This window comes from Notamacropus eugenii, chromosome 6 (genome assembly GCF_028372415.1).
Source record: "Notamacropus eugenii isolate mMacEug1 chromosome 6, mMacEug1.pri_v2, whole genome shotgun sequence".
NCBI lineage: Eukaryota > Metazoa > Chordata > Mammalia > Diprotodontia > Macropodidae > Notamacropus > Notamacropus eugenii.
In genome coordinates, this window is record NC_092877.1 from 307,321,491 (window position 1) to 307,346,666 (window position 25,176).

Below are 25,176 nucleotides of genomic sequence, written 5' to 3' on the forward strand. Positions count from 1 at the left end.
GGATCAAGATTATGGCTTGACAACCTCCTGTTTGATAAACCCAAGGACCCCAGCCTCTGGGATAAGAATGCACTGTTTGACAAAAATTGCTGGGAAAATTGGATAACAATGTAGCAGAAACTAGGCATACACCCATGCCTGACACCGTACACAAGAATAAAGTCCAAATGGGTACACGATCTAGGTATAAAGATTGATACCATGGACAAACTGGAGGAGCAAGGAATAGTGTATTTATCAGATTTATGGAGAAGGGAAGAATTTTTGACTAAAGAAGAGATAGAAAGCATTATGAAATGCAAGAGGGATAATTTTGATTACATTAAACTGAAAAGTTTTTGCACAACCAAACCCAATGCAACCAAAATTTGGAGGGATGTAGTAAATTGGGAAAGAATTTTTACAGCTAATCTCGGGGATAAAGGCCTCACCTCTAGAACATGTAGAGAACTGACTCAAATGTACAACTATACAAGTCATTCTCCAACTGATAAATGGTCAAAGGACATGAAAAGGCAATTTTCAGAGGAAGAAATTAAAGATATCTATAATCATATGAAAAAATGCTCTAAATCACTTTTGATTAGAGAGATGCAAATCAAAACAACTCTGAGGTACCACATCACGCCTATAAGATTGGCAAACATCACAGAACAGGAAAATGATAAATGTTGGAGAGGATATGGGAGAGTTGGAATACTAATTCATTGTTGGTGGAGCTATGAGCTCATCTAACCATTCTGGAGAACAGTTTGGAACTATGCCCAAAGGGCTACAAAACTGTGCATACCCTTTGACCCAGCAATAGTGCTACTAGGACTGTATCCCCAAGAGATCATAAAAATGGGAAAGGGTCCCACATGTACAAAAATATTTATAGCAGCACTCTTTGTAGTTGCCAAAAACTGGAAATCAAGGGAATGCCTATCAATTGAGGAATGGCTCAGTAAATTATGGTATATGAATGTAATGGAGTACTATTGCGCCATAAGAAATGATGATCAAGAAGACTTCAGGGAGGCCTGGAAGGACTTCTATGATCTGATACTGAGTGAAAGAAGCAGAACCAGGAGAACTTTGTGCACAGCAACGACCACAGTGTGCAAGAGTTTTTTCTGGTAGACTTGGAACTTGGTAATAATGCAAGAACTTAAAAAAAAAAAATTCCCAATGGTTTTCTAAGGCAAAATGCCTTCCACACTCACAGAAAGAACTATGGAATTCATTCACAGAATGTAGCAGATCATGTTTGTGTGTGTGTGTGTGTGTGTGTGTGTGTGTGTGTGTATCATGTTTTGATTTGTTATATGATTTCTTCCATTTATTTTAGTTCATCTACATAGCATGACTATAGTGAAAACGTATTCAATAGGAAAATATATGTAGATCCTATATAGAATTGTATGCCATCTTGGGGAGGGAGGGGGGTGGTAGGGGGTAAGCGTGGGGGGGTAAAAATCTAAGTTTTATGGTAGTGATTGTAGAACATTAAAAAAAAATAAAATATTTTTAAAAAAAGATTATGGCTTGAGTATACAGCTTTAGGAGTCATCTGAAAAGAGGACATAATTAAGAATTGGAAAGATATCTAAAACATTCACACAGAGAGCAAACAGGGCAAGACTTGGATGATTTTCTAGCAAAGGATCTAGTGAACAGCAACAATAATAATAGCTAACATTCATAAAGCACTTACTATGTACCAGCATTAAGCCCTTTATAATTATTATCTGCCATGTTTGAACATAGGAAGATGAGTCTTCCTGACTCCATTCCAAGTGCTCAATCCACTTTACCACTTAGCTGCCACCTAGAAAGAAGGGTTAGATGGTCAAAGGAGAAGCTTGGAGTATAGTTTCATGGAATTAAAGGGAGTGAAGGAATTATCTGGAAGGAGACAGTGGTTAACAATGTCAATGGAGTGTGTGTTCATCCTTCGTTGTCAAAGAAGACCATGCCATCAGAGAAATAAGGACATGACTTGCACTTGACTTTGTTTTGAGTGAGGGAGGGCTGTACAGGTCACCAGTCTCACTTCTCCTGCAGAACCATCTGAATCCAGTGACCAGATATTCATCAGGATGACTGGAGGTGACCCAGGATGAGGCAATTGGGGGTAAGTGACTTACCCAAGGTCACACAGCTAGTGAGTGTGAAGTGTCTGAGGTGAAATTTGAACTCAGGTCCTCCTGACTCCTGCACTGGGTGCTCTATTCACTGCACCACCTAGCTGCCCCTAACAATGTCAACAGAATAAGGGCGATGGATTTAACTGCAAGGAACTGAGAAGTGAGAGGGCAATTAGGAAGTGGAACTTGTGAGTGGAGATGATTTTTTTTTTCTATAAGTTGGCAGTGAAGAGACAGGACAATTGCTTGTGAGGGATAGGAGGGTTAAATGAAGACTTTTTAAGAAAGAACTTGAACATCGATCCTCAATGGGTAGTCTGTGGACCAGGAAGAAGGGGAGGTTCCCAAAATCCTTTATGAGGATCTGTGGGGTCAAAATTTTTTTTTTTAACAATACTAAAATATTTTAACTTCTAATGAGGTAAACATCAGTGAATGTAATCTACAAGAAAGCTCTTCGGGGAATGGGAAGAATTCAATAATTTTTAAGAGTGTAAAGACCAAAAAGTTCGAGAATTGCTGAACTTGAGTATGTTTGGAGGTAGTCAAGAAAGAGTCAGTAGACAGGGAGAAGTTGAAGATTGGAGACAGAAAATACGAGATATGCCAAGCTCTTGGAGATAGTAGGGGATAACACTGAAGACAAAGGCAGATTCATCAGAGATGGGAATAAAGGAAGAGAGTTCAGAAGGTTATGCCCAGAAGGGTTGTGAGGCACACTTAGAAAAGTACTGATAGAGGATGGACTCTCTTCTCTCCAAAAAATACAATGCAAGCTGCAAGACAATCTCTAAGTTTTCTTCCTCCTCTAAATTCCTGTGACTGGAAACTAAATGATAATAACTTTCTACTGATATACTACTCCAATGCCTCAACAAGTAAATTCTATTTAAAAAGCATACATTTAGAACATATTCAGTAAAAAAAAAAAAAAGTTCAAGTCCTTACGCAAGATATAAAGAAAAGACACAATATCAACTCCACCATCATGGAAGTATTATCTAGTGAAGGAAAAGCGAGTGTAGACTACAGAAAGTATTTGCTAACAGAGTATAAGCTCTTGAACGTCCAACAAGTCTGGAAACAATTCAAGTCTAGTCCATTCAACAATCTAACTAAAATAAAGAGGATCATCAAAAGAGATTCCTCACCACTGACCATGGCAACTCATGAAGACTCTTTACTAAGAAGCAAGGGGACTCTGCCAGTAGAAACAATGCCTACATAATGAAATCATAGATCTTTTAAAGTATATAGCAAATAATTGAGTTTTCTTCAATAAATGTTAAATTCCTTTAATGAACAAGGCACTGGCAATATATCTAATAGAAAGGAAAAGGTATATCCATGGTTGAGTATAAAGGAAAGAATGTTGGATTTGGAGTCTGAAGACCTGGTACCAATCTTGGTTCTGTCAATAACTATCTCAGGCAAATGGCTTGACTTGTTTGGTTGTTAATTTACTCATCTGTAAAAGTAATGCGGCTAAATTTGGTCTCTAAGGTCCCTTCCAGCTTTGTATCTCAGATTCTATAAATCATAGCATCAGAGTAAAGGAGGTAGCGAGGAAACCATACCGAGAAATCTGAAGAGAAAATTATCATTGTCACTTGGAACAGAATATTGTAAAAGAGTTAGGGAATTCTTCATGAAGGACGTCGCACTTGACTGACACCAACAGAAGAGAAGAACATTAATAGAAAAAAGTCCATTACAGAACCATGGAATCTCAGTGAAATCACAAACCTTTCAAAATTCATAACAAAAAATGAGTCAATAAATACTTATTTTATCAGTACAGTAAGCACTCACACAATGAAAACATAGATTTCTAAGGGAATTAACCTTGATTTCACCTTTGCAACATCTCTTGAGAATGTCCCCTTCTCTTCTCTAATGCTGCTACCACTCTAGTGCAAGTCCTTATTACCTCACACTCTGATTACTGCAATAGCTCCTGGTGGGTCTGCCAGCCACAAATCTCACTAATCTAATCCATTCTCCAAAGTGATTTGCCTTACATGCTCGTATGTCCATGTCATCTCCATACTCAATAAACTCCAGTGGCTCCCTATCACCTCCAGAATCAAATACCAATTCCAAAGTCCTTCATAATTTAAACTCTATCCTCCTTTTCCAGTCTTCTTACATCTTACACCTTAACACATACTCTAATCCAGTGACACTGGCTCCCTTATTGTTCCAGGAACAAGTCATTTCATCTCTCAGCACCAGGCATTTTCTCTGACTGGCATATTCATACCTGGAATGCCAATCCCCCCCCCCCCCCATCCTGGCTTCTCTGGCTTCCTTCAAATCCTAGATCAAATTTTACCTTTTATAGGGAGCCTTTTCCAATCCATTTTTGGGGAACTAAAACTGTCAGAAACTTTTTCTTCATATCAAACTATAGAAGCCAGCTTAGCTTAAGTACTTCCATTTTAAAATCATCTTGTTCATTTTCATTAAGCTTGAAATGGGGAAACACACATCCTAATCCTCAGCTTCCCTCCTCCATTAAGCTGTTACACTCTTCTTAGCCCAGGAAGCTGAATCTAGCTGGTGAAGGCAGCCTATTCCAACTGATCTCTAGGTGACCCTTAAGAGTATTCCATCATCTCAATAATTTTCTTTAACTTTCTTCTCACAACCCAAGGATATTCCAATTGTGCATTTTAGAAAAACCTGGATCTAAAAGATACCCTCTCCCTCCTATATGCAATGTCTTCTCTTTGATCTATTAAGAGGTAGGAACCACTTCCTAAAGAAACATTTTTTTCCCCAGTTGATAAGTTGTTTTAATAAAGATTTGAGCAATGTGACCTGCTGAACAGAATACAGTTTTTATTCCATTACAATTTCTAAATCTGTCTCTGTGCAACTTCCACCCACTCACCCTAGATTTGGCTTCTTGGGCTGAATAAGCACAGTAAATCTTTCTACACCACTGCCCTTCAAACATTTGAAGACAACTATCACAATTCCCCCCATCTTCTCCTTTACAGGCTAAAGAGCCTCACTTCCTTCGTGGCGGGGTGTGAAGGGGCTTCCCCTTTCTTTTGCAACAAACCCCTCTGGAAGTAGTCTGGTGAAGTCTAATGATCCCTTTTCAGAATCACTCTTAAGTGCTTAAAATGAAACACACAGGATTACAATGGAAACCAACTAGAGAGAAATACAATTATGGAAATTTTTTTTAAATGAGTTCAAGGGCTCCAATTTAAGAAGCTTTGTTCTACAGCAAGATTTCAAGACCCTTAGCCAGGTGGTTACTCTCCTGCAATTATAACTCTTGCGATTATACACTATAAACATGTGTGTGTGCATGCACTATGTGTGTGTGTACCGTGTGTGCGTGAAAAATTAGAGAACAGCCTGCTTTAGACAAACTCATAATTCAAGGAATTCTCTTCAATCTGACTGAACTCCTACCTTTTCCATGGGAAACACAGTTCCTTTTCATTTTCTGTTATTGCTTCAAACTTACAATTCATTTCTAAGTAACTGACACCCACAAAAGATGGAAGATACTCCTGAAGTATACAGATATTTTTATAAACAGAAATAATTTTTTAAAAATAATCTTTAGTGTGTTCTGTGATCATATTTTCTTTCCCATACATGCAAAGCACAGTCAGAGAATTAATTTATTCAACAAACATTTATTAATCACTGTTCTAACTATTGAAGCAGATACAAAATTTAGATGAAACATAGTTCCTGCTATCACAGAGCTTACAGTGGGAGAATAAAATACAAGTATGTAAATATTTCATTCTAAGTGGTTTAGACAATTGCAAAACAAAATGCTATACAATGTCAAAGGCAAAAAGTCATTACCATCTGATGACATCACTGAGACGGTGACTGGTGAATTTAATTTAAAAGGATGGTTAGGACTAGAGAAGAGGGAAGACATTTCAGGCACAGATGACACTGTGAACATAAACACAGGAGCAGAGGAATGTTCAGGGAGCAGAGAGTAAGTAGTACATCTGGTCTGAGTAAAGGGTGCCTGAGAGGAGTCATATGAAATAAGGTTGAAGGCACCAGACTGCAGCAGGGCTCAGAAGCCCAGACAAAGGTGCCGAAGCTTTCTTGATAAACAGTAGAATACCACTGAAAATTCTGAACACAGGAATGACAAGACTAGATAGATACATGTAAAGGAAATGATTCTGATAGTGGTAAGAAAGATAGATTGAAGAGGGGAAAGGGAATGTGTGAAGAAGGACTAGAGGAGGTTGCTTCAATAGTCCAGGAGGATGGTCTTGGGAGTCTATGCTCATGTGCCAGCAGTGGGAAATCAAGAAGAGGGTAGAGATTTGATAAATATGTGGAGGTTTGGAATATGAGGTGAGATGAAGGAAAGTTTAAGATAATTTCAAGGATTCTACCAAGAAAAATTCACTACCAAAACAGAACTAGAGACATCATAAAGAGGAGCAGGTTTAGAAGGGAAAAATTAAATAAGATTGGTTTGTAGACTTTTACTCAAGGAAATTATACATTTTAAGACATATAAAAACATAAAAATGATGTTAGGCTTTTCAATTTTGAGGTGCCAGCTGAATATACAGATGGAAATGCACTGCTATCAAGGAAACCATTAGTTTTTAAAATTTTTAAATTAGCTTTCTTTCTAAATTCAACACTGAAAATAAAAATAGTATATCAAAGTATATTCTCCTTTAAGTCGATTGTTTTTAAGCTAGTATTTTTGCTGTAAAAAAATTTTAGGAACCTAGTTTAGCAAAATATATTCAGTACAATTTCCCACAAATAACTTGCAAAAGTAAACATCAACAAAGTAGATACTTAAGAGCAACATCAAAATGTTTACTAATTCAACTAAACAGAATCAACTGAAGAAGCAAGGAATAATTCAAAGAGTAACAGAAACTTCTGTAGAAAAAAAGTATACCAAGAGTTTAAATGTATTAATATGGCACCATGTTTAGAACAACTATTAAAATTTTCAATTTTTATAAAATTCATTAACAGTATTTCAGTTAATCATTTTTATTTTTCCATGAATTACTCTTTGTATAAACAAAAGATTAATCATTTAAAAGAGCCCATTTATAAGCACATAAACAATACCTTTGTGGCCCGTATCTGTCTGTGAATGTCAGTTAGTTGTTGAATTTTGTATTCTAGCTCCGAAATCTGGGCCTGAAGCCATGTCCAGCGGCTGCCAACTCTAGCTCTGTCTACAAGCCACTTCCATTCAGTACTATAGTTACTGTGAACAAGATAGAACAAGGTTAGCCAATGAAAAAATACAATTATATTTTCGTAAAAATAGCTTTAACATTTCACTTTTATTATTAATTCTAAATTTCCTTTAAAAAACACTAAAGTTGATTAGCATACAAGCATATAAAAATGTAAAAGATTTACTTTTTTTTCCTAGCTACCCCTTAAAAGCCTAAAGGCATTGTATTTTGGTGTTCCATAATGTGCAATTTTCTAAATACAATAGTAGTATAAACCTCTATTTAAATACTTAACTTCTGAGAAGAAAAACAGAAAAGGACAGAAAACAGGGGGCATAATACTAATAATATGTCATAAATTATAATATCAGTGTTTTACTGTTTATTAGTTTTCAAGCATATGATATGACCTATACTAGATCCAAATAGTTTTAGCAAGGTATAGAAATTGCTTCCATACATATTTTAAGGTAAAACAGACATAACCTTATTAAGTTAATTAAGATATTAAACAGGCTAAGTCTTAAGTTCAAACTACATATTTTGCTATCAAAGCTCAGAAGCACAAAATTTAGAACTGAAGGAACCTCAGTGACCACCCTGTACAATGCATACTCCTAAATGAATGCTTACTAAAACATACACAGTAAGGGGTCAGTGCTCCTCTCTTTTCAATTCTAAATGTTTATTTAAATTGTGATTACCTACTACTGGTTAAATCCTATTAAAATAATATCTACAGTACCTCTGTATTGTTTTGTTGATGAAACTGAGTTAAACAACATATACTAGAAATACCAATCCTAATTACAAAACTGAAAATGAAAGTTAATGTCTAGTCCCTTTTTAAATTAAAAAAAAAAAGCCAGTGAAGATAAGTTTACTAAATTTGGGGAAAGGTTCTCCTTATGTACCTTTTTGCTATTAATTTGCTTTAGTAGATGATCTGCAGGTTTGGTGAATTTTTTTTTAAACAAGTACTTTTTGTAAAATGGCTGATGTGGGGAAGGATAACAGTTACTTCATAGTAGAATATTAAGATTATCAGAGCCTCAGCTAGAGTCCAATTCTACCCACTCTAATCACTTTCTCATAGGCAGTGCCTGTGACATGGAAATGTCTTCTCTTGTTCAGTCACTCAGTCATGTCCATCTTTTTGTGACCCCGTGGATCACAGAATGCCAATATTGTCCATGAGGTTTTCTTCGCAAAGATGCTAGAGTAGTTTGCTATATCCTTCTCCAGAGGATCAAAGCAAACAGAAGTTAAGTGCCTTGCCCAGGATCACAAAGCTAGTAAGTGTTTGAGGCTGAATTTGAATTCATGTCTTCCTGACTCTAGACCCAGCACTCTATCAACTGGGCCACCTCATTGCCTCCTAGAAGTGAGCACTAGGATATTCTTGTTGTTCAGTCTTCCCACTCTTTGTCACCCCATTTGGGGTTTTCATGGCAAAGATACTGGAATGGTTTGTTATTTCCTTTTCTGGCTCATTTTACAGATGAGGAATTGAGGCAAATGGGGTTAAGTGACTTGCCCAGGGTCACACAGTTACTAAGTGTCTGAGGCTGGATTTGAACTCATGAAGATGAGTCTTCCTGACTCCAGAACTGGTATTACATCCACCACACTACCCAGCTCCCGTATTATCCAAAGCTTTATTTTTACAATGAGGATTTTAAAAATTCATTTATTAATTTACATGTATAAATATAACACCCTTTCTGACACTAGTAGGCAGACCCTAGGACAAGCTTCTTGAATTCTATGTCATTCATGACTCACCAGGACTTGGCAACTAAGTCATATGATTTAGCAGAAGGAGTGGCATTTACATATGTACATACACCACTTTATACTATAATGATATTGAGTCAAGCTGGACAAGAGTACAAACCTAATTTCTTCGGAAAGAATTTGGCTCCATGTTGTTTTGGAGGACTTAAATTTTAATTTAATTCAACAAATCAGCAAATATTCATTAACCATCTACTACTATGGGCTAGGTGCTGGGCATACAGCAACAAACCTGAAAGAGTGTTTGCTGGCAAGGAATGCAGGCACCTCCTTCTACCTAAAAGCCTCTCCTCTGTTCCCCTCAATAGTTGGATCTGCCACTCTCAGCCTAGCCTTTGTATTTATTAACATTAATTTTCTTTTTAATGATGTCTTTATCTTCTCTCCCATTAGAATGTAAGCTCCATGAGAGGAGGAACTCGTTCATTCGTTGTATTTGTATTCTTAGAACAATCAACCCTTTTAACAGTACTTAGCATGTGGCAGGCCCTTAATACTGACTGAGTGTTTGAAGAAGTTGATAGTCTGCTTGAGAGGATACAACATATACCCAGGTAGATAAAGTATTGTGGGTGGGAGAACACTAACAATTGGAGGAAATTTAAAAAAAAAACCTTCCGGCAAAAAGTGGCACCTGAGCCAAATCATGAGGGAAGCAGAGGGAAAAAAGAAGCTCACCCTAGACATGGGGAGGGGACATACTGTTCTAAGAGCTGGGGATATACAAAGAAAGGTAAAACAAAGTCCTTTTCCTGGAGGAACTCACGATCTAATGGGGGAGACAATAAGCAAACAAATATGCACAGACAAGCTGCATACAGGATAAAAAGAAATAGTTAATATGGGAAGGCACTTGACTTGGTGTGCACCTTTCATTTTCAAAAAGGCCCAATGACATCACCAGTGGGACCTCCTGACTTGCGCACGAATTGGATCTGTGTGAGGCAGAATGTGCAAAGATGTCAGCCTTGCTCTCTCCTCCAAAGTCATTGAAATCCAATGATAAGACAAAAGTAAATAATGACAGCCACCCAGGATGCAATGGGTGACCTTGGTTTTTCTAAATTCAGAGAAGGGAAAACTCTCAGAGTTTCTGGCCAGAAGAGAAAACAATTGCTATTTACATTCATTCTAAATTATCAAATCTAAATAATGAGCCACAGAAGCTTGGGCTGGATCTATTACTGGTCATTCAATGAAAACCAGAATGATTTGGGTTTAAATGTATGGTCAAGGAGTTTCCGGGGTGGGAGGGGAAGGCTGAGGTGACCCTCCCAGGAGCTGAGGCTGAGGCCTCAGAGGTGGCAACAGCAATGGGGGCGCACCTGACTCGACGCTATTTTTGGGACGCAGAAGCAGAGCCCGACCCGTTGCACATGCCCACTTTTCCCCCGGATTATGGTTTCCAGGGAGGCAAGGAGCGAATGATGGTCGCCACACAGCAGGAAATGAATGATGCACAGCTGCTGCTGCAACAGCGGAATTACTGCGCACACCATCTCATCCGACTACTCAAGTGTAAGAGAGACAGCTTTCCCAACTTCCTGGCCTGTGGCCATGAGAAACACGTCTGGGACCTCTGCGAGCACCAGGACTATGTGGGCCGCATGAAAGAGTTTGAGCGGGAACGGCGTTTGCTGGCACGACAGAAGCAGCGGGCAAAGAGTGAAGTTTCAGAGCCAAAATAGCCAGTTATACTGAGACCTCAGCTCTTTCCCCATTACCATGTACAGCTGGATAAATAAACACTGTTTTGACCTCCAGGCCCACTTAAAGGCCAATGTTTGCCATCACAAGCACTATGTGTATACTGGGGGCCTCAGGTCTTCCCTGACGAGCCCCCACCTCTAACTCTCCTCTCCCCAGCAGGCTCCCTTTGGTACCTGAGACCTTTTGGGAAGAGGCAAAGGATAGACACATAGGGTATGGATGGCCCCTGAAGCCTGAGCTCTCCCTAGTGATCATCTTGAACTTTACAAGGTTTCTCTGCTTTCAGCTACACCATGATTAGACGAGTCCTCCAGCCAGCACCCATGTGTATACTTGTAATATGTCTCCTCTTTAAAACTTCAAGCTGGGTAGACATCCCAGTGTTTATTTTCCATGCTACACCAAGGAAAGGCCTTCTGCATGCTGTGTGAGGCTTCTCCCCCTACTGACCTGATGTAAAGATACAGACTGCATGCACACAAGATTAGGTATATGAAAGTACCCACAATAATTAAACTATTAAAGTATAATCCACCAAAAAAAAAATAAATAAATGTATGGTCAAGTAATTCCATTTAAAACACTATGAGCTTTTTAAAAGTCTGTTTTCCCAGAGCTATATTTCAAGATATCAAAAAGGAAAACTTCACAGGACAAAAGTAAATTGTCCCAGCTTTTGCAAAAAAAAACATGAAGAAGGAAAAGGGAGGAGAAGGGAGGGAAGAAAGAAGAGGGAAGAGGAGGAGGAAGAGGTAAAGCATAAGAAACAGAAGAGTATCAATATCCAGCCTCTGTTCAAATTGGCAGACTGGGTCCCCAGAGGGCAGTGACTATTACTACTCTCAGATAACTAGTCTTGAGAGGTATTGAGAAAGACTTCCCATAAAAAAAGACTTCCAATAAAACATAAACGTCTATAGAAAATAACTGTAATGCTGCTGATACTTAATACTAAATTGGTATTAAATGATTTTTATCATTCTCAGTTTGTTCAATCACAACTGAAAGTTCTACAAATGTTTATTTAGTGGTCACTTCTCTCACAAAGAATTATGCCGGGTATTGAAAGAAATAGAAATATAAATAGAAGAGGATCCCTTACATTTAATTAGTATTGATGAGAAGGACAAGACGTAGACCCAAATAAGTATAAAAGAAAATAGATCAATGTAAGTGCATAATAAAGGAAAATTTCCTCCTGGGGAAAGGATACTCCAGATGGTATTCAGATTGGCCGAAGTATAAAGTAAACAACAGTATCAATAATAACCACACCTTGCATTTATATTGCATTTTAAAGTTTGTCAGCTGCTTTACATACATTACTTCATGAGATATCATAACACCACCATGGAATAGGGACTATCATACTCATTTTACAAATGAGGAAACTGGGGTTCAGAGAACAATGAAATGTAATGATTATTAGTAGAAACAATACAATCCGATGGAAAGGGTGGATGGATAAAGTATAAACATGAAATAATTTTCTTCAGGGCTTATGCCTTCATGAGAAACAATTCAGAATACTTCACCTCTATACTCAGTCAACTGTCACTTCCTATTTCATTCCTAGAGGAAACCCCCAAAACACCAGAGAGTTATGTTAAAAAACCCTGACCGTAGCTACATTTATGTGATATCAGCATTTATGTGATATATTAGATAAAAATAAGAATTATCAATTATTTGAATGTTATCATTAAGTAGACTAAATGAGTAACTGCATTTCGCATCCAGATCTTCAGTATTCTGTAGATATACAATCTATATGCATCAGAGACTTCACTGAACATATGAATGTAGACATAAAGAATCTCAATTTGTTTCCATCTTTTTTCCACATGTATTTGACATCTTAAGATTTCTTAGAGTACAATGGTAACAGAAACATAAAATGCTTAAAGTGATTTTAAATGCTTAAAAAGACTTTAACAACCACGAAAAAAAAAAACTTCTCCAATACCACCCCACTAAAAGATCAACCAGTCACTTTTAACATCCTTCGCTTTCCTCATCTATTCTTCATCAATAGAATAAACAGTTTGACTGTTTTCAAGAATCATTCCAGGCTTAAAATCCTTCAACGGTTCCCCATTTACTACCAAATGAGAACAAAACTACTTTGAATGACAATTAAGGTCATTCACAGAGTCTCAAAGCTAACTTCTCATTTATGCTACACCATTCCACTTTGTGTATTCTACCATGTTCTAATCACACTGGACTATTCACACCACTTCTCACACAATTCTCTACATCTAGAATGACATCCCTCTAATGCTACCTGTCGAAATCCTGTTTTTAATTCAGTCATGTTTGAACTCTTCATGACTCTCTACAGGCTTTTTTGTTTGTTTGTTTGTTTTTTGGCAAAGATACTGAAATGGTTTGCCATTTCTTTCTCCAGTAGATTAAGGTAAACAGAAGTTAAGTGACTTGCCCAGGGTTATACAGCTAGTGAGTGTCTGAGGCTGGATTTGAATTCAGGTCTTCCTGATTCCAGACCTAGCACTCTATCCACTGGGCCACATAGTTGCCTCCCTACCCAGTGTTTTAAGTCCTAGCTCAAATGCCTCCTCTGTTAGGATCCTATATGCTCAGCGATCCTTTGAACATTGTAATTATGAAGTGACACATCAGTAATCGCTCTGTAATGGAGGACAATGTCACAATAAATTGCCCTTCTACTCAGCTCCAGACAGAAATGAAGAGAGATGTGTCATGACAGGATAAAGGAGTTAGCTTTCAATTGTTAACAAAAGCAGACATCTTAAATTCAAAACTGACTTGTCCCTTTCACCTCTAAAACTCTTGGGTTGTTGAGAGCAGGTTATAACAACCCCAGCATGGAGGAAGGTAATTACATGTGGTCTCACTAGAATAGTGATGGTAAGTAGGACTTAGCAGAATTATAGAATTACAGAATCTCAGAGCTGGAAGAGATTAGAGAGACCATCCGGTCTAACCAATAACTGAACACAATTGACTTATACAGCATACTCAAGTAGATATCATCTAACTTTTCTTTGAAAGTCTCTGAGAGAAAACCAGTTTTCCTGAGCCAGTCCATTTATAATCATTATATCCATTTCTCTGCAATGCAATGCCTGACCATTGCTCCTACTACTAACTACTCTATGGAGCTAAATAGTACAAATTAAACTACTCTTACACATAAAAGTCCATAAAATATTTCAGGACCACTATTATGTTCCATCTCAAGCCTTTTCTTATCTTGGATAATTTCACTGCTTTCAATAAATGTCAGTTAGAATGGCCATCATTCTATCAAGACTATCAATTTCATTTGTAAAATCTGGCACCCAAAACTGCACACAATACTTCAAATGTGGATCAACCAAGATCAAATTCAGTAGGAATATTACCACCCAAATCCTATACAATCACCTCTCAATGTAGCCCAAGATCATGTTAGCTTTTCCTGTTGCAACATTCAACAAGAAAATCATTTATTAAGCTCTTGCTATGTGCCAGGCACCGTACTGGGGCTACAGAGACAAAAATTAAAAAAAGGCATTGCCCTCAGGGAGTATACATCTTACTAGGGGAACACAACATGTATACGTTGAAGTAAATTCAATATAATTTGTCGAGAGTGGGAGCAACAACGGGATGAGGGATGCAGGGAGAGCACCAGAAAATGCTTTCCACAAGAGGAAATATATATGTATGTACATATGCAAACACACACATACACACACACACACACACACACACACACACTCAAAGCTAAGTCCCTAGCTATTTCTTTTGATTTTCAGAACCTTTTCCTTGATACTGTTTGAAAGAACTGCAGAGAGAAATCTGGCAAACAGAAGCTTCAGAGGAGACATGTTAGCTGTCTTCAAGTAAGAAGGACTAGACTTGTTCTGCTTTGACTCAGAGCATAGGAACAACCAAGAGCACTGGGTGGAAGTTGCAAAGAGATAAATTTAGGCTTGATGCAAAGGGAAAATAATACATCAGAATCAAAGCTGGGCAGTAGAGAAATAAGATGCCAGAAGGTAGCATTACTTGGAGGGCTTCAAGGGCAGGTTTCATGACAACACACTGGGGATGTTATACGTGGATCACAGAATCTCTGCTTATGCAGTTATCACTGAAATTCAGTTCTTCATCATTTGTTGCCTGAATGTGAAACAACCCCCAAAAGGTAGGCTGAAGCCAATTTGTATAGAGTCTTAAAAGACTGGCTAAAAAAAGTTGTCTTTTAGTATAGAATCATTAAAGGCTTTTGAACAAGTTGTTCTATGCCTTAAACAGATTACTTTAGCAGCTACCTGGAGAATATATCGGAGATAGAAGAGAAGAGAAGCAAAGAGACCAGTTAGGAGGCTATTATAGCAAACCAGAGAAGTAGTGACGAGGAATTAAAATAAGGTTGTGGTAGGGCGAGTTGAGAGAAGGAAACAGATATGAAAAATGAAGTACAAATAAAAGAGACAAAGCTTGGCAACTAACTGCATAAGGAGGTTAGGGAGAAGGGGAAGAATCAATGGTGACTCCAAGGTTGCAAATCTGGGTGATAAAGAGGATGAGGCATTCACAGAAATAAGAAAGCTTGGAGGAAATTTTAAAGGAAAAGATAATCAGTTCTACTTGGGACATGTCTAAATTTGAATATTCAAGAGAATCCCAGCAGACAGTTAATGATGTAAGACTGGAGCTCAGAACTGAGATTAAAGGTGGATATGTAGATTTTGAAGTCCAGGGGAGCAAAAAAAGTAAACTCAATATTGCCAAAAACCTCAGAAAGTCAAGTAAGATGAGAATTTTAAAAATTACCACTGGATTTAGTAGCTTGAAGATGATTCCTAACCTGTGAAAAAGCAATTTTAGTGATAGAGTTAAGCACCAAATTCTAAACAGTTAAGAAGCAAGGAAGTAGCAAGGGAGAGAATATAGATAATTCCTTCTAGGATGTTGGTAGTGACAGGGAAAAGAACAATAGAACAATAGCTTGAAGGAACCACATGAGGTAGGGAAGCTTTATAAAGGATTGGGTAGATATGAGCATGTGTATAGGCAAGATGAAAAGGATCAATAGATAGAAGAAAACTGAAGACAAGACATGGGGAATTATCAACGGGGCAAAGTCTTGAAGGAGATGAGAGGAGATGGGATTGAGGGCACAAAGTCAGAGTGTATGTTCTTGTCAGGTTTTGACAAGAAATTATGAGTCTTCCTCAGATAGGAGTAAAGGATAGGATAGGGGGAGATGTAGAAGGGTTTTAAGTTACAGTTTGGGGAAGAGGTAATTTCATGAGGAATTGACTTCTTTTTTCATTAAACTAGAAATGCAAGAACATCTTGAAAGATAGGTAGATGGAGGAGGTATTAGTGGCTTGAAGAGAAAAAGTATGAGTAACTGGGGGAAAGAGCGGGATAGAGTCATTTAAGGAAGAATAAAAGCACTGGTCTGTATCAGTGATACCCCAATTGAGACTAGATAACACGAATTTGTAGCTAGCAGTGTGGCCAGACAACCTAATGAAATGACTTCCTCTAGCAATTTTCAGGCACATCAGAGTATGAGCAAAGAAAGAAGACAATGACAATGATTTAGATTTGAAGACCAGCAGGATCTGAATGGTGGTAGATAAGGTGAGAATCAAGAGTAGAAAACAGTTTACAGCTGAACTAGATGACTACAGAGTAAAGATTTTAAAGAAAGAAAAGTAAGGTGAAAGCAGAGGAAATAGCACAGTTAGGGAATGGAGGAATTTGTGGCTATGGTTTACGCAAAGACTAGATGGGGGGAAGAGAAACAGAGGGTAGGAGCATGGAAAGAACAAAAAATTGTGATCACAGAGTAAAATTTCAGAGTTCAAAATCACACATCTGGTAATTAGGGATGGTGGTGAAAATTAAAATCATAATTGTGGGTAGATGAGGTAGAATGAGGGGTTATATTAAGGGAATAAAGAAGGTTGATGATCTGAGAGACTAGCAATAAGTATACTGAAGTCCCCGAGTATGAGGACACAGACTGGAATGGAAAGAAAGGCTGTAAGGCAACTACTGGATTCCTTGAGAAAGAAGACAAAGTGACATGGAATCCAGGCTATAACAGCAATAAGGATCTGGACTAACTATTACAGAAGAATGAAATGAACCTCAAAGAAAAAGACAGTTGGGCAATGTTGGCAGATGGAGCAAAGAAAATGCCAGCTTCTCTTGCCACAATTCATCATGAGAAAAGGGACAATCAACAGTGGAGAGGGTGGCTATTAATCCAGTGTCATTCAAAGAGAGGAAGGTTTCAGTCTGAAAGTGCAAAGAAAATAAGGATAAAAGAAAATGTATTGATGACTAAGCAGGAAGAATGAGTGGGTCAAAGAACAAATCACAGAAATTTCATGAAAGATGACAACAGATAACAAACCAAAATTTGTTTGATGTAGCCAAAGCAGAACTTGGAGGAAAATTTATACCTCTATACACATCAATAAAAAAGAGAAAGAGTACATCAACAAATTGGACAAGCAAAAACCAAAAATCCCTAGAAAAACAAATTGAAACCCAAAATGGAAATCCTGAAAATCTAAGGAGAGCTTAATAAAACTGAATTTTTAAAAAATTGAACTAATAAATAAAAATAAAACTTGGAGCTGATTGTATGGGAAAAACAACAAAATAGAAAAATTATTGGCTAATTTGTTTTCTTTTAAGAAGAAAATTAAATTAACAGCATTAAAAATGAAAAGGGTGAATTTACAATCAATGAAAAGAAAATTAAAGGAATTATTAGGAGTTATTTTGTCCAACTATGTGTCAATAAAACTGACAATCTAGATGAAATGGATGAATATTTACAAAAAAAAATAAACTGCTCAGATGAACAGAAGGGGAAATTTCTGAATACTTCAATAATACTATTAGAAAAAAAGAAACCGAACAAGACATAAATGAGTACCCTAAGAAAAAACTCCAGGACCAGATGGATTTACAAATGAATACTACCAAACATTTAAAGGACAATTAATTTCAACATTATATGAACTTTGAAAAAAATGAGGCAAAGGAATCCTACCAAATTCCTTCTATGACACAAATATGGCTTTGATATTTAAACCAGGGAGAGCAAAAACAAAGAAAGGAAACTATAGACTAACTTCCCCAGTGAGTATTGATGCAAAAATTTTAAATAAAATACTTAGGAAGGAGATTATAGCAATATATAACAAATATATGACCAGGTTTGACATGCCACAAATGCAGGACTGGTTCAAAATTAGGAAAACTAAGAGCATAATTTAAAAAAACACAAAATTTATTCGATTATATCAACAGGTAGAGAAAAAACTTTTGGCAAAATACAACACCCATTATTATTAAAAACACCAGAAAGCATAGGAATAAATAGAACTTCTCTTAAAACGATAATTAGAATTTACCAAAAGCCAAGAGGGATCATTTTCTTAATAGGAATAAACTAGAAACCCTTCCCACAAGATCAGAAGTAAAGCAAGAATAAATACCTAATATCTCCATCATCATTCAATATTGTATGGAAATGCTAGTTATACTAACAATATAAGAAAAAGAAATTGAATAAATAAGCATAGGCAACAAAGAAACAAAATTATCACCTTTTGCAGAGGATATGATAGTATACTCAGAGAAGCCCAGAGAGTCAACTAAAAAACTAGTGAAACAGTGAACAATTTTAGGAAAGTTTCAGTATATAAAATAAATCCATACAAATCATCAGTATTTCTACATATTACCAACAAAACTCAGCAAGAAGAGACAGAAATAGAAATTCCATTTGGGAGTCTACCTGCCAAGACACACACAGGAACTATATGAACACAATTACAAATTACTTTTTGCACAAAGACAGATCTAAGTAACTGGAGAAATATTAATTCTTCATGAGTAGGCTGAGCCAATATAATAAAAATGATAATACTAATAAATTACTTATTCAGTGCTAAGCCAATTGAACTATCTAAGGATTACTTTAAAGAGCTAGAAAAAATGACAAAATTCATCTGGAAGAACAAAAGGTCAAGAATATCAAGAACCAATGAAAATAAAAATGTGAAGGGAAAGGGCCTGTAAGTATCAGATCTTGAACTATACTGCAAAATGGTAATCATCATAATGTTTGATCAAAGAAATAGATTAGATACACAATGTACAGAAGCAAATGAGCACAGTAATCCAGTTTTTGATAAACCCAAAGATCCCAGCTACTAGGGCAAGAATTCACTTCGTGAAAAAAACTGCAAGGAAAAGTGGAAAGTAGTATGTCAGAAACTAGGCAAAGACTAGCATCTTACACTATATAACAAGATAAACTCAAAATGAATACATGATTTCAACATGAAGATTGCTATTATAAGCAAATAAGTGTAGCATGGAAGAAATTACCTGTCAGATCTATGGATAGGCAAAGAGTTTATGAACAATAAGAAGTAGAGAGGTTCAGGGAAAACAAAATGGATTAATATTGATTGACATTAAATTTGAAAGTTTTTGCTCAAATAAAACCAAACCAAAATTAAAAGAAAAGCAGAAAACTCAGGAGGGAAACTATATCAAGGTCCTCTGATAGAGGTCTCATTTCTCAAATGTATAGGGAAATGACTCAACTTCATAAAAATAGCCATTTTCTAATTGATAAAAAGTGAAAGCCTATGAACAGGTAGTTTTCACAGGAAGAAAGAAAAGCTATCTAAAGTCACATTAAAATGCTCTAAATCACTAAAAATTAGAGAAATGAACATTAAAAAAACTCTGAAGTATCTCATACCCATCAGATTGTCTGAAATGACAGAAAATGAAAGTGACAAATGCCAGAGGGAATATGGGAAAATAAGCATACCAAGTAACTGATGGTGGAGCTGTGAACTAATTCAACCATTCTGGAAAACAACTTAAAACTATGTTCAAACGATTATAAAACTCTGCATACTATGTCTATACCCCAAAGAGATCAAAGAATATACATACATACATATATATATATACATACATACATACGTATATGTGTGTGTGTGTGTATATATGTACACACACATACATATATACGTATATATATATGTGTGTGTGTATATATATATATATACATAGATAGATAGATAGATAGATAGATAGATAGATAGATAGATAGATAGATAGATAGATAGCTCTTTTGTGGTTGTGAAGACCTGGAAAACTGAGGAGATACCCATCACCTCGGGAATGGCTGAACAAGTTATGGTATGTGAGTGTAACAGAATACTATTGTGTTATAAAAAATGACAAGGGAGGTGATTTCAGAAAAACCTGAGAAGACTTTTATGAAGTGATGCAAAGTAGAGTGAATAGAACAAGAAAAACAATGTATACAGTAAATAATGTTGTAAAGATAATCAACTGTGAACGACTTAGTAACTGATCAAAACAATGATCTGCCACAATTCCAAAGCACTGATGATAAAAATGTTACCTACTTCCAGTGAAAGAGCTAATGGACTCAGAGTACAAATTGAGGCATATTTTTTTCTCTTTATTTTTCTCCCCCCTCCCACACATGACTAATATAAAAACATGTTTTGCATGACTTCATATGTGTAACTGGTATCGTATTTCTTGCCTTCTCAGCAGGCAACGGAGAGAGTGGAATGAAAGAAAAAAATTGTAACTGAAAAGCAAACAACAGCACTAAGTGTTAGTCTGAGGCCCCAGTTTTCTTGCCTCAAGGAAAGGTATCTTAGGCCTTTGTCACAAAAAACAATGAAGTTAGGAGTTACCAGAAGACCCAAAAGGATTCATAGGAAGATGGACAGCAGAGGTAATAGCACACGTTAATAAAAAAATATACTACAAATACTTACAAAATTTAACATAGAAAATTACTTCTCAGGAAGGTGCAGAACTACTATAGACAATCCTGTATTTCATGTCTAACTCACCACCTCATTATGATTTCTGATTTTGACCCTGCTCTGTTTTGGACAATATATAGTACTTCTGGCCCTTCAGCTCCATTTCAAATTCCCATTTACTATTCTTATCTTGTTCCTCTAGTCACAAACAGCAATATAACAAAGATTTGGGTTCAAAACATGGAAGAATTTCTAATATCCATGGATGTCTAGAAATGTAATTTGTTGCTTTTCAAAGCAGTGAGCTATCAGCAGAAATAGTCATAAAAAGGCTAGATGACTATATGTCAAGGATTACTCTATTGGGAGAGGTTTGAACTAGATGATCCACTAAGATATGGATGTGCAATATTTCGAGTCACTAATAGTTTTGATGCCTCCCTCTAAATCTAAGTTTTCAGTAAGAGGACATCCCTAGCTTAGTACTTTTTTAAAAGAATGATCAATCAATCAATCAATAATAAATAAGCATTTATTAAGGATTTACTATATGCCATACACTGTGCTAAATGATAGAGGTTTTTTTTCCAAGGCAGAAACAATTCTTGGGCTTAAAAAGGGCCCATTCTAAATGTTGGATGAATACCAACTAATGAGTGAGAAATAAAATGTGATAGACGCACTTATGCAGAGTTGGTAGAGCTCTGAATTGGTCACTCTGGAAAGCAGTTTGGAATTATGCAAAGAAAGTGACTAAAATATCCAAACTCTTAGACCTCAAAAATTTTGCTGCTAGGTATATGCCTTAAGAAGATCATTGGGAGGGATCCTTCAAGGATAAGTTAAGGAGGGCAAGTTAGCCAGCAGAAGTAAAGTAGAGGAGTCAAGAGGGATAAGAAAAGATATATACAAACATAAAATAAAGATCAGGAGTAAAATTTATTACAGAAAAAAAGCAGGAAATAGAGGGGATGCCCATCAATTGGGGAATGGCTAAACAAGTTGTGGTATATGAATGTAATGGAATACTATTTTGCTATAAGAAATGATGAACAGGAAGACTTCAGACAGGCCTGGAAGGACTTACATGAACTGATGTTGAGTGAAAGGAGCAGAACCAGGAGAACACTGTACACAGTAACAACCACAGTGTGTAAGGAATTTTTCTGATAGACTTAACCCTTCACAGCAATGCAAGGACCTAAAATATTCCCAGAGGCCTCTTGAGGCAAAATGCCATCCACATCCAGAGAAAGAACTATGGAACTGGAATGCAGAATGAAGTAGAATATTTTCTCTTGTGTTGTGTGGTGTTTTGTTTTATTTGAGTTTTTCTCATGGTTTCTCCCATTCATTTTAATTCTTCCATGCAACATGACTAATGTGAAAATGTATTTAATGAGAATGTATGTGAAGAACCCACATAAAAGTGCATGTGGTCTCAGGGAGGGAGGGGTTAGGGATGGGGAGAAAATCTAAGATTTATAAAGTGACTGTAGAAAACTGAGAACAAATAAATTAAAAAAGAAAAGAAAAAAAGCAGGGGTAGTAATCATGATCTCAAAGTTAAAGCTAAAATAGATTTAATCAAAAAAGAAAAATAGGGAAACTGCACTATAAGTCAGCCATATTAATCAATATTCTTTTAGACTAAAATAACTAGACAGTATAAGGATAGAATATTTCTGCAGGAAATGAAGAGTTGGTGGATTTGAAAAATATGGAAAGACTTCGACTTATGAAAGAAGATGTTATCCACCTTCAAAGAAACAGCACAAGTATAGTATGGTCTTACATAGATGTATATGAATGTATATGTGTGTGATTATAGATATCTATGGATATGTATGTGCATGTTAGTGTATGTATGTCTATGTTTGTGAATATCTGTATATATGCATGAATGTCTATGTACATATATATACACACATACGTGTGTGTGTATGCATGTGTGTATATCCATGCTTAATTGTAGCCTTCTTGGGGGTGCAGGAAAGTAAGGAGGGAAAAAGAACAAAATAAAAAGTACAAGGAAGTAAAGAAGAGATAGAAAGCTCAGAACATAATGTGTAGTATTTATCATATAGGCTTTCTTGAAATGGAAATTTATTGCTTTATATGATGAATCCTCTCATGTTCTGCTGTGCACATGGCAATGTTTTTTTTTCTTTTCTTATTTTGTGTTTAAGTTTGTATCTTTTTTCTTTTCTTATTTTATATTTGTTTAAAATTTTAAAAATTACCAAAAATCATTGATCTAGAGAAACAGTCCATATATACAAAATTTTTATAGCTGCAAAGAACTTGAAACAAAGTAAGATGCCTATTGATATTACTGTGCTATTTAAAAAAAGATGAACACAGAAAAACCATACAAAGAATCGTATAAGAATCATATAAATTCATTCAAAATGGAATAGACCAGAAAATAGGTTTAATGATTATAATATAAATGAAAGTAACAATAGCAAAACATTTGAAATTGCTGTGAAATTATAATTGCACCACATAAGAAAGATGAGAAGCATTTTCCTCTCCTCTTTGCAAAGGTTGGAGACTATGAATTTAAATTTATTCTTGTAATAAAAGAAATTTGTTATTGTGAAATGTAGGTGGAATAAAAACAAAAGATATCAACAAAATGTATTTTGAAATACATATGTATGTATACATACAATTTATTACAACTGATGAAAAATACTGCATTTTAACTCAATAATTCATTCAAACCAAATCTGCTTAAGTAATCTTATGATATTAGTAATTTGATACTATTGCAAGCAGCATAATAATAAAAAAGGCAGGTCAGTCCGCTGAAGTGCTGATTTGATTTGTTACCATATGAGTTAAATCATAGCTATTTAATCCTATAATCAACAAGGATGAACTGTTAAAGGTAGTTTTTATAGGACTAAACAGAAAATAATGCAAAAGACAAATGTAAATTAAAATAATAAGTACAATAAATATTTATGTGGTCTAAATCAGTGTGCCATACAATGACTCAAGTAAAAGCAATTCAACTATACAGTGAACAAAGTGTTATGTCTGGACTTATGAAGATTTGAGTTCAAATTCTACCCCAGACACTTACTTGTGTGATCTTGAGTAAGTGTGACCTTGAACAAGTCACTTACCCTCTGTTTCCATTTTCTTATCCATAAAATGGGATAATAATAGCACCTCTCAGGATTGTTGTAAGAATCAAATGGGCTATATGTAAAATGCTTTGTAAACCTTAAAGCACTATCTAAATGCTAGCTACTATTATTATATTAAAGATATAATGCTATAAGCAAAAGGGTGAATCAAGAGTTAACCCCTGGAGTTCCCCTAGATCTGGTTTATTTGAAAATGGAAAGCTAAGAGGCACAGTGGATAATGCTGGACGTAAGGCACTAAGGACAGTGAGTAGAACAAAGTGGACACTACTGAGGTGCTCACTATAATCGGTATTAACTAAAAATGTTTCTGAGGTCCTGTTAGGTTTTGCCATTTGCTTCTTTTGCAATGCAGTGCAATGAAAGCAGCACAGCTATATAACCTCCAGTATTTTTGAAAAATTACTGACTTATTTAAAAGCCAAAGTCACCTTCTTCCAAGTGATTTTCTCATTCTCCAGAAAAGTAACTTAATCTTCACTGTCATTATCAGTATTCTGTAATTTTCCAGTCATGACCAAAGCATTATCTCTGCATCACTAACACAAAGGATCATCTTACAGCTCTTTTTCTTCTATTTATCTTACATTAATTTAGCTGATAGAAAATAAAGTAAGAATGTCCCTTGCCCCTTCAATAGGGGCTAGGCATACTTCCTTGCTGTTACAAAATCATGATGAAATGTGTCCTATCCACAACAATGACACTATTAGGTAGTTTTGCTTGATTTTTTTTTTTTATGGGAAGTACTAGAAGGGTGGTGTTTGATGGGATGTAATTGATATAAAAAAATAATATGTATCAATGACAATTTTTTAAAAAATTAAATCTTCTGTTAGAATGTTCTATGGAATTTATAAAACCCATCAATTTTTTATCACTATATGAATACGAGGCTTCTTAAATGATAACAGACCATAATTTTCTGTAGGCTTTCTTTTATTATTTCATTGTTTTGCCTAGAATTCTAGGCAAAAATATTTTAAACTACATTTCTAACATTTTTAAGGAGATTCAAAGGTCTAATTCAGACTTTGCTTTTTCAAGAAATCTCCACATTAAAAATATTTCACATTCTGAACATCACCCAAAACCATGGGCTAAATCATCCAGTTAACTGTAACTGTGTATACCCTTTGACACAGCAATACAGCTATTAGGTCTGTTTCCCAAGGTGATCAGGTGAAAAGGAAAAGAACCTATATATTCTAAAGTATTTATAACAGAGAATTAGTTCTATAAGTTCTTGAGAAGCATTGTGAAAGACCCTTTCCCCCAAGATGGCGCCAAAAGCAAAGAAGGAAGTAGATGTCCCCCC

The 25,176-nt window shown here is 36.0% G+C and overlaps 1 protein-coding gene and 1 pseudogene across 4 annotated transcripts in view; one reads left to right on the forward strand and one right to left on the reverse strand.

Annotated features, from left to right (window-relative positions):
* KANSL1L (KAT8 regulatory NSL complex subunit 1 like) overlaps positions 1 to 25,176 on the reverse strand; it is a 192,734-nt gene that overhangs the window by 138,110 nt on the left and 29,448 nt on the right. For all 4 annotated transcript variants that reach the window (XM_072617456.1, XM_072617454.1, XM_072617455.1 and 1 more), the window contains one exon: positions 7,233 to 7,374. In XM_072617456.1, the coding sequence (XP_072473557.1) occupies positions 7,233 to 7,374 (142 nt within the window). The remainder of the gene's footprint in view (positions 1 to 7,232; positions 7,375 to 25,176) is intronic.
* LOC140509684 (NADH dehydrogenase [ubiquinone] 1 beta subcomplex subunit 7 pseudogene) lies at positions 10,389 to 10,908 on the forward strand (annotated as a pseudogene).